The sequence below is a fragment of the Erinaceus europaeus genome, chromosome 12 (genome assembly GCF_950295315.1).
Source record: "Erinaceus europaeus chromosome 12, mEriEur2.1, whole genome shotgun sequence".
In the NCBI taxonomy this organism is placed as follows: Eukaryota; Metazoa; Chordata; class Mammalia; order Eulipotyphla; family Erinaceidae; genus Erinaceus; species Erinaceus europaeus.
In genome coordinates this window covers 5,343,753-5,359,968 of record NC_080173.1, presented here as the reverse complement: position 1 = coordinate 5,359,968, position 16,216 = coordinate 5,343,753, and the positions used below count along the sequence as shown (strand labels likewise).

Here is a 16,216-nt window from a genome sequence, read left to right as displayed (position 1 = left end):
AAAAAAAGAAAAGTCTGACTAGTACTTGCTAATCTAATTGCTCTGACCCAAAGAACTTGCACTTTCTGTATCTGGGGTAAGGAGAAAGTAGCAGTTTTATCTGTAAGCTAACACTGTTTTCCATCAGGGTTACTGCAGGGCTCCACTCCCAATGGACTCTTTCTTTTTTTTTTTGGTTGCCTCCAAGATTATCACTGGGGCTCGGTGCCTGCACTACCAATCCACTGCTCCTGGAGGACAGTTTTCCCATTTTGTTGCCTCTGCTGTTGTCCTTATTGTTATTGTTGCCATTGCTATTGTTGGATAGGACAGAGAGAAATGGAGAGAGGAGGGGAAGACAGAGACAGACACCCGCAGACTTGCTTCACCACCTGTGAAGCAACTCCCCTGCAGGTGGGGAGCCGGGGGCTCGATCCGGGATCCTTACACCGGCCCTTGCGCTTTGCACCATGTGTGCTTAACCCGCTGTGCTACCGCCCGACCCCTGGACTCTTTCGAAGTTAAAGATTTAAGTATAATGAGAGAAGAGAGGACAGAGGGGAAAGAAACAAAACAAACATCCCAGAACAGTCAGACGCGTACCATACCGGTCCTGGACTCGGAGCCTCATGTCAGAGCCCAGTGCTTTAGCCATCTTGCCGCCTCCCGTGAGCACTGGGAGACTGCTCACTTACTTTCTCCACGTTCGCGTGTTTTACTTCTCTATATTCCACATGAGTGAAAGCATCCAGGAACTTGCTTTCATTTCCACTTCCGTTGTCCCAGAGGACGCAATGTTGTCTTTTTAAATTACCTAGCTCTCCATCCACTGGGTATGTGCCATGACTTCCTTAGTCAGCCATCTGTCGGTGGGCCGTTAGCTTGCTTCCACGTTTTGGCTAGTATCAATAATGTGGCTGTGAACGTGGGGATGTGTATGTCCCTCCAAATCCAATATTTTCATAAGGCTTAGACTGGCATTCTATCACTGTTTTAAATGCCCAAATCTGTAAAATTAACAAGTTTTTCCTAGGACTGCAAATTTAAATTTCACTCTACGTTCCATGAGGAAAAGTAGGAATTTTGTCAGGCTGCTATCTTGGATTTTATTTTAAAGAACAGCTGAAGCTCAATAAAGTCACACGAAGTAACATGAAATCTCAGAAACTACTTCTGCATTTTACGGCCGTAAGAATTTCTTTTATGGGCTGGCAAAGTAGCTCCTTGGACAGTGCCACTTTGCTGCGCACACAGCCGGAGCCTGGAGCCAGCTCACAAGGGAGCAGCCAAGCCGCGTCTTCTTCCTTCTCTGGCTGCCGGCCTCACTCTTAGTCTGTCTAAGAGGAAAAGGCGGCTTCTTTTTGAAACCTGGGAAAAGAAGCCCACATACCCTCCTTGAACGTGAGATCTCACACCATCTCTGCAGGGAGGAGTTGCTACAGAGCCAGAGAAGCATGAGGACTGAAGAAGGGGCACTCCCTGGACGGCCGGGCGGGCACAGCGCCAGGAAGGCACCACACGCCCAGTTCAGTTCTCCAGCAGGCGAGAAGCACTCAGCTCGTTTGGTCTATACTTCCAAAGTTTTTCAGCAACACATTCTCCAAACAAACTAATAATCCCGGGAAAGTTAGTTGTACCACTGGACAGCTATGTAATGAGCTAATATTTCTGAGGGATTTTTTATTTTGAGCACATCTGATTCCTTAGGCGCCATGCTCTTTTAAACTCACTTTCAGATTCATACAAGGAGTTATAGATACGGCTCTATCATATACAAAATGCTTTTATTTCACCCGAGTATGTAAACAGATTTCAGAAATGGCATCTCTATATGACTGTCAGGAAGACACGTAAAACAATTTTTATATGAACTGAAATTTTATATATTGTTTAAGGAGGTGGAAAACATACCATAAATATAATTAAAAGTAAAGGTAAAATTAGTCTAAGTCAGTATGAGAATTCAAGCTCACACCTAACTTTCAAATAGACACTGGACTGAAGTATTTGAGTCTCTCTGTTTTTTTAATGGTGTTTTTCTTTCTTTCGACAGGACAGAGAAAGAAATGGGGGGAAGGGCTCAGACGTGGGTGCACCACCAGCACCACCTGGCCCCCATCTCTTTCCTTTTTAATGTTGAAAGTTCAGAAAATCCCATTCCCACCTGAACCAGGTGTGAAAGTTACTGTGAAGAAATGAAGAACTATATCACAGATTTTTAATCTGAAAATAAAGCAACATGACATTAATAGGTAGCAAGGACAGATGTGGCCATGAAAATCTCAAATTTCTGACGTGCTACACTTATTAGAGACAGCATATGTTCTAACAAGAATGTAAAATGGTATTCTGAATCGAGATTTTTTTATTCTATTATTTATTTACTGGGTAGAGAAAGACACTGAGAGGGAAGGGGAGGGTACCTGCAGCACCGTTTTCTTTCCCCATGCAGGTGGGGGGGGGGGACCAGGGGCTTGAATCTGGGTCCTTGCACATTATAACACGTGTGGTCAGCCAGGTGAGCCCTTGCCTGGCCTCTAGAATTAATGACAATGACAATCAAGACCCAAACCCAGACTGGATAAGGCACCTGCTCTGGCATATTTCTGGCTCAGATCTCAGCTGCAGCACCACAGCTGACATGCTAATTACTCTCGTGTCTCTCTTTCTCTGAGGAAGAAAGTGGTCTGAGAGCATTTCAGTCACACCTGCAAAGGCTCCAGCGCTACTCCAGTAAATACAGCTACTTACAGTTATGGCATGGTAGGGCTAGTAACGGCTGATGTTAATATGGTTAATTCATGGCAGGCGCTATACCAAAGGCTTTACATGTAACATCTCATCTAGTCCTTGTATCAATACATAGTCATCTCCACCTGATAGTCACAGAAAAGGAAGTTCAGAGAGGCTGAGGGGCTTGCTCAAATTCACATGTGAACAGAAGAGTTAAGGTACCAATGTGCTGGTCGGTCACCAACTTCTGCTTTATTCCACAGCACGACAGCACACCACTAAGTGTCAGTCACTTGTAAATCAATTTTACCCTGTGCAAAACACACAAATGTGGACACTAGTATTTCTTCACTTGTTTGGAACAAAGTTACACAGTAAAACCAAGCAGCGTACAGGCCTTCCGACACAAGTCAGTAGTTTACTACACTAGTTGTGTTGTGTGGCTGTTATAAATAGCTCAGATTTTAAAATGCACCCCCCAGTGTATTGATTGAAATCTCTTGTATTCATTTCGACAAAATAGGAGATTACGATGAACAACTAACTATCACTGCAACAGATTAGTTATTTGAGTTGAAACCACGAGAGTTCAGTCCATAAAACAATTTCCTTGATCCCTATCAGCTCAGCCGAATAATACTCTATTAATGTGGGCAGGACAAGTCTGCACGGAAAAAGGCATCTAGTAAAAACTCTGTTCATAATATAGACAGATGTGACCTGTACTATGTAACTAGGAAAAAAATGAAGTGCTTCCACACATGAAAATAAAACTCAGTGTTAACTTCCAGAAAGACGTCTTTTTTTTTTTTTTTAGAAAAGATACTTTTAACTGGAACAAAAAATTGCAACAAACTGCAATCTGAAATACTCTTAACAGTGTGAAAAACTGACAGCGACATAAGTAACAGCGCAAAGGAGTTCATAAGGCAGAATAAAGTATTCTGACAGCTCCCTCTCCAAATCCAGAGCAAGTTTCAGTAATCGCAGACCAGACCTGTGCAATCTGCAAGACACTTTCCAGAAAATCATACGCCTGCTTCTCATATCACTAGTTGCCATTTACTCATTAAAAGATATTTTTATTATATTTATTTATGTATTGGACAGAGAGGGAGAGACAGAGAGACACCTGCAGCCCTGCTTCACCACTCGCAAAGCTTTCCCCCGCAGGAGGGGACCGGGGGCTTCAGCCCAGGGCCTCGTGCATTCTAACATGTGCACTCAACCAGGTGCACCACCACCCAGCCCCTCATTTTTCAATGTACATTGCACAGAAACTACTAGCTCCCTGTTTTTTTAAAAAAGAGGAATGACAAAAGGGTATAATGAATATTTAGAATGAAAACAATGTGAACACCAGTACAGTGTTACCTCTTCTTAATAAAATCTTAGAGCTAAACTGAAATGTTAGAGCTTAATAAGGGAATATAAATTATTTCCTTGTAGGGGTGTTGGCAGGAAAGTCTGGGAAAGAATGCTTTGCAGGGGTCATACCCAAGTGCTGACGAAATGGGTCACTGGCCAGTAGAGTGCTGAGCAGACTGGGACTCCAGCTGACCACTCGCTAGCTCTGGGTCTGAAATATTGAAACACCTCTCCACAATCTTTCTCACTTTATTATTATTGTTGTTGTTACTATTTTTACGCCACCAGGGTTGACACTGGGGCTGGGTGCCGGCACTAGGAACCCACGGCTGTAGGCGGTTCTCTTCTTCTTCTCCTATTTTATTGGAAAAGACAGAAATTGAGAGGGGGAGACAGGGAGAAAGATAAGCCACCTGCAGACCTGTTTCATGCTCATTAAGTGTCCTCCTTGCAGGGCTGATATAACTAAACAATAAACTTGGTTAGGCCGCTGCCTATTTGTAGAAGATGAACAGACAACATTCAATCACAAATCTCTCTCCTGTATTAGGACCACACTCTAATAAAATATTTTAAAACTAAGACCTAATTTTCATAACAAAGTTACTCCCTTGTTTTATCCCTTAGTTGTTTTTATTTATTTATTATTCGGTAGAGACAGAGAGAAATTGAAGTGGGAGGAGGAGATGGAGAGGGAGAGAGACAGAGACACCTGCAGCCCTGCTTCACCGCTTGTGAAACTTTTGCCCTGCAGATGGGGGCCGGGGGCTTGAGCCTGAGTCCCTGAGCGCTGTAATGTGAGCACTTACCAGGTGTGTCACTGCCTGACCCCCATCCCTTAGTCGTTTCGTGAATATTTTTTGAGCCACATAAATCACTGCGCCACTTGCTTTGTTCCCCAGCGAGGCAATAAGGAAGGCAGCACAGTACCTGGCCGCCCTCTTTCAGCTCCTACAGCGCAGACACTGGCAGGCTACTCAAACTTCTATTCATAAAGTGATGTGAACAGCATACATCTACAGATGTGCTACAGATGCATGCATCCATATATACAGAGACACTGTAGTAAAGCCATAAGCAACTGCCAAAGACGTATTTGTGGTTTTGGGGTTTTTTTTTTTGGGGGGTGGTGGTGATGGTGTGCCAGGAATGGGACCCAGGGCCTCATGCAACCTCTTCATTTTCAATATAAAATGAATTGCATTTATCTGCTTGGGCCTGGAAGATAGCTGAACAGTGGCACACAGCAAGCACCTGCATACAAGAAGCGCCAAGCCCAGTGCCCACCCCACCCACCAGTAGCCCGAGTGCAGAGGTTCACACAAACCTCTGAGCTTGTAAATCTCTTTAACATCTGCAATATCTATTCCAACATTTGCAATATTTTATATCATCCTTATGCCATGTAGGCTGAAGTTTTTACCTTATTATCTTTAGACTAAGTGAACAACTTTAAAAACTGCAGAGCAAGTCCGACTTCAGTCCAAACTCAAATCCTTACTTCACTCAGCACCCAGCTCTATCTCACAGGCGGACGAGGGCGTGGAGCAGACTGGGGGAAGCTTCTTTTAATGAATGAACCACCCCACAGCTTGTAAAAGTCAAACTAGCAGCCAGCATAAACTATCTCCTTGAGAAAAATGAAGTCTGAAGGAATGTACTCAGATAACAAAGAAAGTAAGTTCTGTTTCCAGGAATTGGAAAAAAAAAAAGGACTGGTTATTAAAGGAAGTCAGTATTAACGCTGACCATGCTCAGGTGTGTGCTGAGACTCGGAAAGAGGGCTGGTTATTAAAGGAAGTCAGTATTAATGCTGACCATGCTCAGGTGTGTGCTGAGACTCGGAAGCTCTCCAGTGCTCCTCCCAGACCCACACACTTTCCTGTCCTATAGACCCAATTCTATGAAGTTGCTTTCTCCCTCTCAATCTGTAGAGACTCCCATGTGCCGAAGTAATCTGAGTTACCAAATCCCCTACCTTCGGTCATGTAAGACATTTTCCCGAGGACAGTATCCTATTAGTGCAGTGGCCTAGCTAATGCACAGCCAAGGCAACATTACACTCATTTATTATTATTATTATTATTATTTTGCTTGCCAGAACCCTCCTCAGCTCTGGCTGACTGGTGGTGCTGCTGGGGATTGAGCCTGTTCAGAAATACAGAATTTTTAAAAGACAACTATTTAGGATATATTATCTTGCATATGTGCTACCTTAAAAGAACTAAAAAGTCACCTTGAGCTATCAAAGGAACCTTGCAATTTTTCCCCCCCTTGAGTTTACCCAGAATGAAACTAACCAGAAAAGGGAATGTTTGCCTTTGGGAACCTGGGAAAGAAACGCTCATGTCTGCACCCAAATTCATCACCAACAAATAAATGAGCAAGTAAAAACGCAACTTGTGCTGTCACTACCCCGCTCCCGTAGGTGCCGCAGACTGGTTAAAAGACAATTACGCACTTGAAGCACAAAGCAAAACCAAATCAAACCACCAGCAGCTGAAACTGTCCCGCAGCCCCTTTTTTGTTTCAGTCTGCATTAAGCATGGTAGCTGTTGGCTGAAAGATGTCAGGCTAGTTGTATTGGTTAACACCACCCATTTCCCCTGGTATTTACTTTTTCTAGCCAAGATTAAGCGATATTCTTTAGTGCTCTTTCAGTAGAATATATATATATATAGAATCATATACTATTGACAACACTGAGGATATACACATTAAGAAAAACTTCCCGTACTCCAGGAGTTTAACAGTAGATCTTTCCTGGCTTCTCTTTTCTTGGTAACATACGTTCTTTTTTAAACATCTTATTTCATTTTATTTTAATGAGATACAGAGAGGGGAGCACTGCTCAGCTGTGGCTTATAATGGTGTCGGCATTTGAACCTGGAGTCTCAGAGCCTCACGGAAGAGAGTCTTTCATAACCGTTACGCCGTCTCCCCAGACCAAGTACCCTACTTTATTTATTTTTAATTAATTAATTTATTCATTCCCTTTTGTTGCCCTTGTTTTATTATTGTAGTTATTATTGATGTCATTGTTGTTGGATAGGATAGAGAGAAATCGAGAAAGGAGGGGGAAGACAGAGAGGGGGAGAGAAAGACAGACACCTGCAGACCTGCTTCACCATTTGTGAAGCGACTCCCCTGCAGGTGGGGAGCCAGGGTTCGAACCGGGATCCTTATGCCGGTCCTTGTGCTTTGCGCCACCTGCGCTTAACCCGCTGCGCTACAGCCCGACTCCCCAGTACCCTACTTTTTAACCAAGGGGGGAAAAAAAGATTCCTGGACCTTGTCTCTCTTCACCCTTGTTCCTAAAGAATTAGCTGACGCCAATCTAGAGTATGCAGGTCCTCATCCTGAAGTGTTTTGTTTTTTTTTTTTTTTTAAAATCTATTGGGGTTTTTTAATGGTAGGGATGGAATACAGTCTCATACACAGAAAACATGCACTATAGCCCTGAGCTACACCCCCAGTCTTTTATTTATTTTTTTTCTTAATGGCAAAGAGATACCTAGGAATCCTATCTTATCAACAACATTGGTCTGACTGCAAAGGAGTCTGGGAAATGCAGCTTAGCCAATCCCTGAGCAGAAATTGAAATGTCTGTTGGCACACAGAATCTTCTACCACACCATATCCAGATACACATAAGCATGAATCATCTTATTCAATCCTAAATAATAATAACAACAACAACAATAATAATAAATAAAGCGACAGGCTTGAGATGAGACTGTTAAATGAGAATACCCAAATTCAAGCTCTAACAGTGACGCACAACTTCCATTAAACGGACTTAGGAACTAGCCCACAGAAAACCCCCACGTTCGTCTCGTACTAACCATTTGCTCAGTATGTGCTGTGTGCTCTTACAGATGAACGCTTCTCTCCTCATTTGGAATGGTGACTGAGTCTACGAAAACTTAGAGGGGCCAGGTGGTTGCACACCTGGTGCAGCAAATGCGTCACAGTGCTCAAGGACCCAGGTTCAAGCCACCATCCCATCTGCAGGGAAGAGGCTTCACAAGTGGTGAAGCAGGGCTAGAGGTAGCTCTCTCCCCGCTCCCTCTCAATTTCTCTCTCTATTCAATATGCGCACACACGCACAAAGAAAATATACAGCAGAAACTTCTGTGAGTTGAGAAAATGAATTAAGAAGAATAAGCAACACTTAAAAATGGGAGAGAAATGAGAAGGGGTGTGTATACATGCAAACAAGATACAGAAAATAAGATACCAAACACTGACCAAAGAACAAAAACTAACCATTAAGTCTTGGGAATTGCATGAGGTTACTTGTCAAGTGGCATTAATGATTTTCTTTTAATTTATTATTTTCCCTTTTGTTGCCCTTTTTTTTTGGTTATAGTTATTGTCGTTGTTATTGATGTCATCGTTGTTAGGACACAGAGAAATGGAGAGAGGAGGTGGAAGACAAGAGAGGGGGAGAGAAAGACAGACACCTGCAGACCTGCTTCACCGCCTGTGAAGCGACTTCCCTGCAGGTGGGGAGCTGGGGGCTGGAATCAGGATCCTTACGCTGGTCCTTGCGCTCCATGTGTGCTTAACCCACTGCGCCACCACCCAACTCCGCATTAATGGTTGTCGACGCACAGTGCTGTCAACTACTCAGCATCAGTATTAATATGGCAAAGCGTCTACCTTTCACTACTCCACAGGACAGGATACACAGACAAAGGCAATACATATATCACAGTGCACCTTCACATGCACTATGACACAGAGTCACAATTCAGAGAAAGTAAAGATTAGGGGCCAGGTGGTGACACACCTGGTCGAGGACCCAGGTTCAAGCCTCCAGTCCCCACCTGCACTTAGGAAGCTTCACAGTTGGTGAAGCAGGGCTGCAGGTGGCTCTCCCTCTCCATCTCCCCCACCCCTTCCTCTCCATCTCTGTCTCTATAAAAAACAAAATTAATTTAAAAATAGACTTAAAAAAGAAGCAAGCAGAGATGAAATCAGCAGTCCTGTAAGAAGTTCCTGTGAGCACATATTCAGACTCTCCAGATGAGAAGAGCACCTCTGAGTGCACACTGTAACACAAGGGCTGCAGGGTGAACTGCACTTTGTAGCCGCACCCATAACGTGGGTCATTTCAATGCCGGTGACATCATCAAACAACTTTCTTGCCCGTCTTACTTGTAGCTGTCACTTTATTTTAGTATTATAGCGAAACACATCAGATCTGAACTACTTCCAAACTGCCAACAGTCTCGATTGCTGTCACTCCTGAAACTGTTCTGGTCTTTGGCAAATAAAACCCAGAAAATAATATAAATTCTCACAATTAAATCACTAAACACCTGACTTAAAAAAAAAAAAAGCCATTTTGATTGCTTTTATGTCTTTGTGGGATCCCTTCCTTGTCTTCAGAGCTGTATGGTAACTACAAAGTTGTGTGTGGTAGAAGACAAATAGAAAAATAAGTTCTAAGTGCTTCCCATGTGGGGAAAAAAAAAACTATTCTGTTTTTAAGAAAGAATATTTTGGGCTGGGGAGACAGCATAACAGTTATGCCAAAGACTTGCATGCCCAAGGCTCTGAGGTTACAGGCTCAATTTCCATCACTATCCAAAGCCAGGGCTGAGCAGTGCTCTGATTTGGGGGTTGGGGGGAGGAGCATAAATTGTGCTTACAAGTCTTTAAAAAACACAGAAAATAAAAATATAGAGAACTCAATAACTGCTGATTACTACATATTTAAAAATAATCTGTATCATGTAATGAGACCTTCCAAAAAAGCACATTTGAATAATTACATTCAGTTACAGAACTTTTCCAAGGGTAAAAAAAAAAATCAACTCTTTAGAAGCATGAACTGAATACTGCTGCAGTTACTGGAAGGAAATTATTTTCAAGAGAGAACAAAATTAGAAATACTTAAGAAAATCATACAATCTTACTTTCAAAAAGAAAAATGACCTATGAAATATAATGACTTCCCCAAATCTATGGAGTTCATGTCACTTCTATCTTGTGTAGTAAAAAGTTCACCTATTAGATATATAACAAAACTCAAATTTCTGAGACTAAAATTCTAGGTTGATTTTTTTTTAACGCCAAATGTTAATAAACATCACTAAATGAAAATTTTAAATATTTTTAAGAGAGATAATTTCTTACCAGTTGAAATTCTCGACGCCGGTCATAGGCATTCTGTATCCCACTGTCTGCCCACAGCGCTCTGATAGCGGGAAGATATTGTAAGAACACTTGGGTTTCCACCATTCCCTGGGCTGCCATGGGCGCTCGGGTGTCAAACGCCATCATCTTGTCTCCGTTGACTTGGTTTGAGTGATCTCCCCAAGGAATATGAAGCTTCTCTCTAGCGTCTACCAGCACTCTCATACCTTTGATGAAAAAGAAAAAGAATAATGTGACAGTGGTCATTAGACAGCCTCATGGGTGTGCCCCAGTGTTCTGACTTAACTACTCCAGACCCATCACCTCAATAAAAAAAGGGGGGGGGGGGGAGGCGGCAGCAAACACTGTAAAACACCCGTAACTTCTCAGGTCTTAAAAAAAAAAAAATCTAACGGGGTCAGGTAGTGGCGCACCTGGTTGAACACAAAGGCTACAATGCACAAGGGCCACGGTTCAAGCCCCAGGGTAGGAAGTTTAACCACACTGTCTCCCTCCCTACCGCCCACTTGGTTTTTGTTTTTTCTCTCAATAAGTAATAAATAAATAAGTCAGAAAACAATCTGAGGTAGGAGGTGGTCAGTCACAAGAGAGCCCAAACTAGTGAAAGGATGAGAAATGACGCTGCGGAGCTCGAGGTCGAGGCTGCGCCACAGCTGCCATCAAGATGCCAGGCGCTACAGGACAAGCCCAAGGCCTAGACGCCGTGGCCCTGTGCTCAGCCCGGGGACGGGTCTCCTGGGAGCACATTCAACCTGGGGGACTTCTTCTATGTCACACTTCAAATCGGTCTACGTCACAGGATAACCTTAGACTTTCTTAAGTGGGAGAGGACCAACTGCAAAAAAAGAAAAGAATGTAAAGCCAGATTTTTAGCTCTCAGAGACCAGCTGAAAGCCAGTGCTGCTACAACAGAACTGTCACCTTTGTCCCATCTTACTAGTCACAGGACTATTACAGTCACTGGTTTGGGTAACTGAGAAACCAAATGGTTTTTTTGCTGGAAGTTTTCTGATCATGCCAACTCAAAAAAAAAGAATCAGCCGTTGAGTGAGTGAGTTCGTCTCCTGGCCACTCCACCAGGCAGGCCACACTCAGGGAGTCAGGTCACTGGAGTGACTGTTACTGGCACAACCCCTTGCTTCCAGCCACACGGGAGACAAAGGTTAGCCTTCCATTAAGGACGGCGACTTAGAGGTGTGGCCTTCCACGAAAACTTAAGTTTTCTATTAAACATTAAGATTGCGTAAATACAACAATTCTTGCTGTTTTTACAAGGGAACTCGGAGATGGCGGTTTCTCCTAGTTCTGCTACAACGTCCCTGCCCCCAGGCAGTGAGCCTCTGCTCAAACCCTGGGAGAAAAAGGTGACAAGGACTAGTTGTTTATGAGCACTTCCTGAACCAAAATCCCATTTTAAAAGTTTGAAGAGATCTGAAATCTCTAAGAAACAAAACAACTTCTAGATAGTTATCACCCAGATGGAGCCATCTTGACACACCTAGAGTCCCAGCTGTATCTCAGATTTTCTTTTTAAATATTTTTTATTTTTTATATTTATTTATTTTCCCTTTTGTTGCCCTTGCTTTTTATTGTTGTTGTAGTTAGTATTGCTGTCGTTGGATAGGACAGAGAGAAATGGAGAGAGGAGGGGAAGACAGAGAGGGGGAGAGAAAGACAGACACCCGCAGACCTGCTTCACTGCCTGTGAAGCGACTCCCCTGCAGGTGGGGAGCCGGGGGCTGGAATCAGGATCCTGAACGCTGATCCTTGCGCTTTGCGCCACCTGCGCTTAACCCACTGCGCTATCGCCAGGCTCCCTGTATCTCAGGTTTTAAGTCTGAATAGGTCTGCAATCTCTTTAAAAAACAACACTTCTAGATAGCTATCATCCAGATGGAAGAACCGTCTTGATGCACCTACAGCACCAGCTGTATCTCAAATTTGCCAAAATGCCTTTTTTGTAAAAAAAAAAAAAAAATCTTTGGTACTACAAAAAAAAAAAGCATTTATTATTCTCAAATGACAAACAAATACCATCTCCTCCAAGCTTTCGGCAGACCAGAATGAAACCTCGTGTAACTTTCTCACTTAAAAAAACAAAGGTCAACTTTAATTTACAAACCACAGATCAAATGAGGAGCAGTCTACAGCCCGAGCCCGCTCAGCTAGCTCAGTGACTCAACCTGCATGGGCTCATGCACATGCCTTCGAGACCCGGGATTCTCGGTTCAATTATAAGCTCAAGAAAGGGTGGCATCCCCTTGCCCCGATTATTACACAAATGGGGGGGTGCGACATATAGAGATTACAGGCAAACATCCTGCTGAAGGCCACATGAGAGGGGAAAAAGGAACCGCTGGTGTTCACCTTTGCTTTAGCCTAAGTGTCTGCATCTGCCAGCACAATAAAGACACAAGCAGTGTACACACACACACACACACATACATACACACACACACATACATACTCACACACACACACATACATACACACACACACACAGTAAAGACACAAGCAATGTATACACACACAGTAAAGACACACGCAGTGTACACACACACACAAGCAGTGTACACACACAGTATAAAGACACAAGCAATGTATACACACACACACACACACAGTAAAGACACAAGCAGTGTACACACAGACACAAGCAGTATACACACACACACAGGCACAAGCAGTGTACACACACACAGTTAAGACACAAGCAGTGTACACACACACACAAGCAGTATACACACACAGACACACGCAGTGTACACACACAGAGACACACGCAGTGTACACACACACACAAGCAGTGTATACACACATACAAGCAGTATACACACACAGACACACGCAGTGTACACACACACACACGCAGTGTACACACACACAAGCAGTGTATACACACACACAAGCAGTATACACACACAGACACACGCAGTGTACACACACACGCAGTGTACACACACACACAGACACACGCAGTGTACACACACACGCAGTGTACACACACACAGAGACACACGCAGTGTACACACACACACAAGCAGTGTATACACACACACAAGCAGTGTATATACACACACACACAAAGACACACGCAGTGTGTACACACACACACACACACACCCGGCTCAGAAAGGTCCAGGGGCTGTCACCCCTCGCCCGGGGCAAAAACATTAAATGAAATGCCAAGTCTCTTGGGCCAAAGCTTCGCCGGCGCGGGGCCTGGTCTTGGCTGTCTCCTCCCTCCCGCAGCCCAGGCCCCGCAGCCCAGGCCCCGCAGCCCAGGCCCCGCCGCCCGCCCCTGTCTCCCCTTACTGCTGGGCGCACCCACGGACCCTCTCTCCGGGCTCGCTCCAAAGTCCTGGGTCCCTGCAGCCCGGGGCCTGCTCCTGCCTCCCTGCCCACGGCTGGCCTCTGACAGCCCAAAGCGGGGAGTCGCGGGGGTCTCGGTGCAGCCCCGGACGGGGTCGGGGTCGGGGTCGGGGGTCGCCGGGCGGGGACGGGGGTCGGGGGCGGGGACGGGCGGTGCAGGGGCTTCGCGGCTCGCGCGCAGGAAGGTCAAGGGGACTTCGCGGCCCTGAGCGGCTGAGGCCGGAGGGTCTGCGCAGAGCCGGCAGCGAGCCCGGCACCCGGGGTGGGGTGGGGAGGCCGGAGCCTCGTGGGTGAAGACGGGGGACCCGGCCGCCAGGCGGACAGTCAAGCACCTCGGGGTGGGGGGTGGGCCCGAACCAGGGGTGCACCGAGCGCAAGCACCCCGGGGTGGGGGTGGGGAGGCCGGAGCAGGGGTGCACTTAGCCCAAGCACCCCGGCGGGGGTGGGGAGGCCGGAGCAGGGGTGCACCCAGCCCAAGCACCCCGGGATGGGGGTGGGGAGGCCGGAGCAGGGGTGCACTTAGCCCAAGCACCCCGGCGGGGGTGGGGAGGCCGGAGCAGGGGTGCACCCAGTGCAAGCACCCCGGGGTGGGGGTGGGGAGGCCGGAGCAGGGGTGCACTTAGCCCAAGCACCCCGGCGGGGGTGGGGAGGCCGGAGCAGGGGTGCACCCAGCCCAAGCACCCCGGGATGGGGGTGGGGAGGCCGGAGCAGGGGTGCACCCAGCCCAAGCACCCCGGCGGGGGTGGGGAGGCCGGAGCAGGGGTGCACCCAGTGCAAGCACCCCGGGGTGGGGGTGGGGAGGCCGGAGCAGGGGTGCACTTAGCCCAAGCACCCCGGCGGGGGTGGGGAGGCCGGAGCAGGGGTGCACTTAGCCCAAGCACCCCGGGATGGGGTGGGGAGGCCGGAGCAGGGCTGCACCCAGCCCAAGCACCCCGGCGGGGGTGGGGAGGCCGGAGCAGGGGTGCACCCAGTGCAAGCACCCCGGGGTGGGGGTGGGGAGGCCGGAGCAGGGGTGCACTTAGCCCAAGCACCCCGGCTGGGGTGGGGAGGCCGGAGCAGGGGTGCACCCAGCGCAAGCACCCCGGGGTGGGGGTGGGGAGGCCGGAGCAGGGGTGCACCCAGCCCAAGCAGCCCGGGGTGGGGGTGGGGAGGCCGGAGCAGGGGTGCACTTAGCCCAAGCACCCCGGGGTGGGGGTGGGGAGGCCGGAGCAGGGGTGCACCCAGTGCAAGCACCCCGGCGGGGGTGGGGAGGCCGGAGCAGGGGTGCACTTAGCCCAAGCACCCCGGGATGGGGTGGGGAGGCCGGAGCAGGGGTGCACTTAGCCCAAGCACCCCGGGATGGGGTGGGGAGGCCGGAGCAGGGGTGCACCCAGCCCAAGCACCCCGGCGGGGGTGGGGAGGCCGGAGCAGGGGTGCACCGAGCGCAAGCACCCCGGGGTGGGGGGTGGGGAGGCCGGCGCGGCCGCACCTTTGATCACGTTGCTGTAGATGGTGGGGCGGAACTCCTCGCGCGCGCGCTGGTCGAAGTCCTGCCCGTGGATGATGCGCATCTGCTTGAGGAACGTGGACTTGCCGCTCTCGCCCGCGCCCAGCAGCAGGATCTTGACGAGCCGCTTCACGTACGTCTTCTCCCGCGACAGGCACTTGTCGATCTCCCGGGACTTGCGCTGCTGCTCGGCCTCGCCGCTCGTCAGCACGCAGCCCGGGAAGCACACGGACAGCACCGAGCGCGACGGCAGGAAGTCCGCCATCTTGCCGCCGCCGCCTCGGCGGGCCCCCGGGGCGGCCTCCGCCTCCGCCTCCTCCTCCTCGGGCGGCCGGCGGCCCCGGCTCGGCGGCTCCAGGGAGGGCGGGCGGGCAGCGCTGCGACGGCCGCCCGAGCCCGAGCGCGCCCGGGGAGGGAGGGAGGGAGCGAGCGGACTGACGGCGCAGGGCGGGCCGGACGCGACGAGGGAGGGCGGGAGGGCGGGCCCGAGAGGGCGGTGGCCCCGGGGGAGCGCGCGCGCCGCCGACTCTCCGGGGGCGCGCACGCACGCACGCACGCACGCACACGGCGTCCCGCTCCGGACCGGTGAGGCGCGCGCGTGCGCGTGCGCGCGGAGGGGGCGCGCGGGGAGTGGGAGGGCGGCTGGCGGAGTCACGTGGTGGTGGGGATGGGTGGGCGGGGCCCAGCTCTCCCGCCCGGCGCGCCCGGGGCGGGCTGCGGACTTTCTGTTTCCCTTTTCGCGGGAAACAGAGTCGCGAGGTCGGGGTGCGGGGCGGGGCGGGGCGGGGCGGGGCGGCCGGGACGTTGGGCCTTTGGTTTGGTCTCCTCGGCCCCTCTTGCGCGGAGTTTGTGCCCGCCGCCGACTGTCTGTTTGGACAAGCCTTTGATTAAAAGTCATTTAGAACAGCCGGGCTGAGACTTGTAAAAGGGTCTGAGTATGCTTTTTTTATTATTTAATTTTTTTTTTTTACTATTTCTAATGCAGTGTATCACTTGAGATTTTTTTTTTTCTCCAAAATAACAGTTGCACAAATTACGGTTCCAGAAAAAGATCCATCACAGAAGCAAACAATTACGTTAGCAAGCACTGCTATTGGGAACAGCTCGTCT

At 48.5% G+C, this 16,216-nt stretch overlaps 1 protein-coding gene across 1 annotated transcript in view; it reads right to left on the bottom strand.

The window, feature by feature from the left end:
* GNA13 (G protein subunit alpha 13) overlaps positions 1-15,546 on the bottom strand; it is a 41,271-nt gene extending 25,725 nt beyond the window's left edge. The window contains exons 1-2 of the mRNA XM_007524333.3: positions 15,089-15,546; positions 10,228-10,454 (exon numbers count right to left, since the gene is read on the bottom strand). Of these exons, the coding sequence (XP_007524395.1) occupies positions 10,228-10,454; positions 15,089-15,371 (510 nt within the window). The 5' untranslated portion in view covers positions 15,372-15,546. The remainder of the gene's footprint in view (positions 1-10,227; positions 10,455-15,088) is intronic.
* Positions 15,547-16,216: the final 670 nt, after the last annotated feature.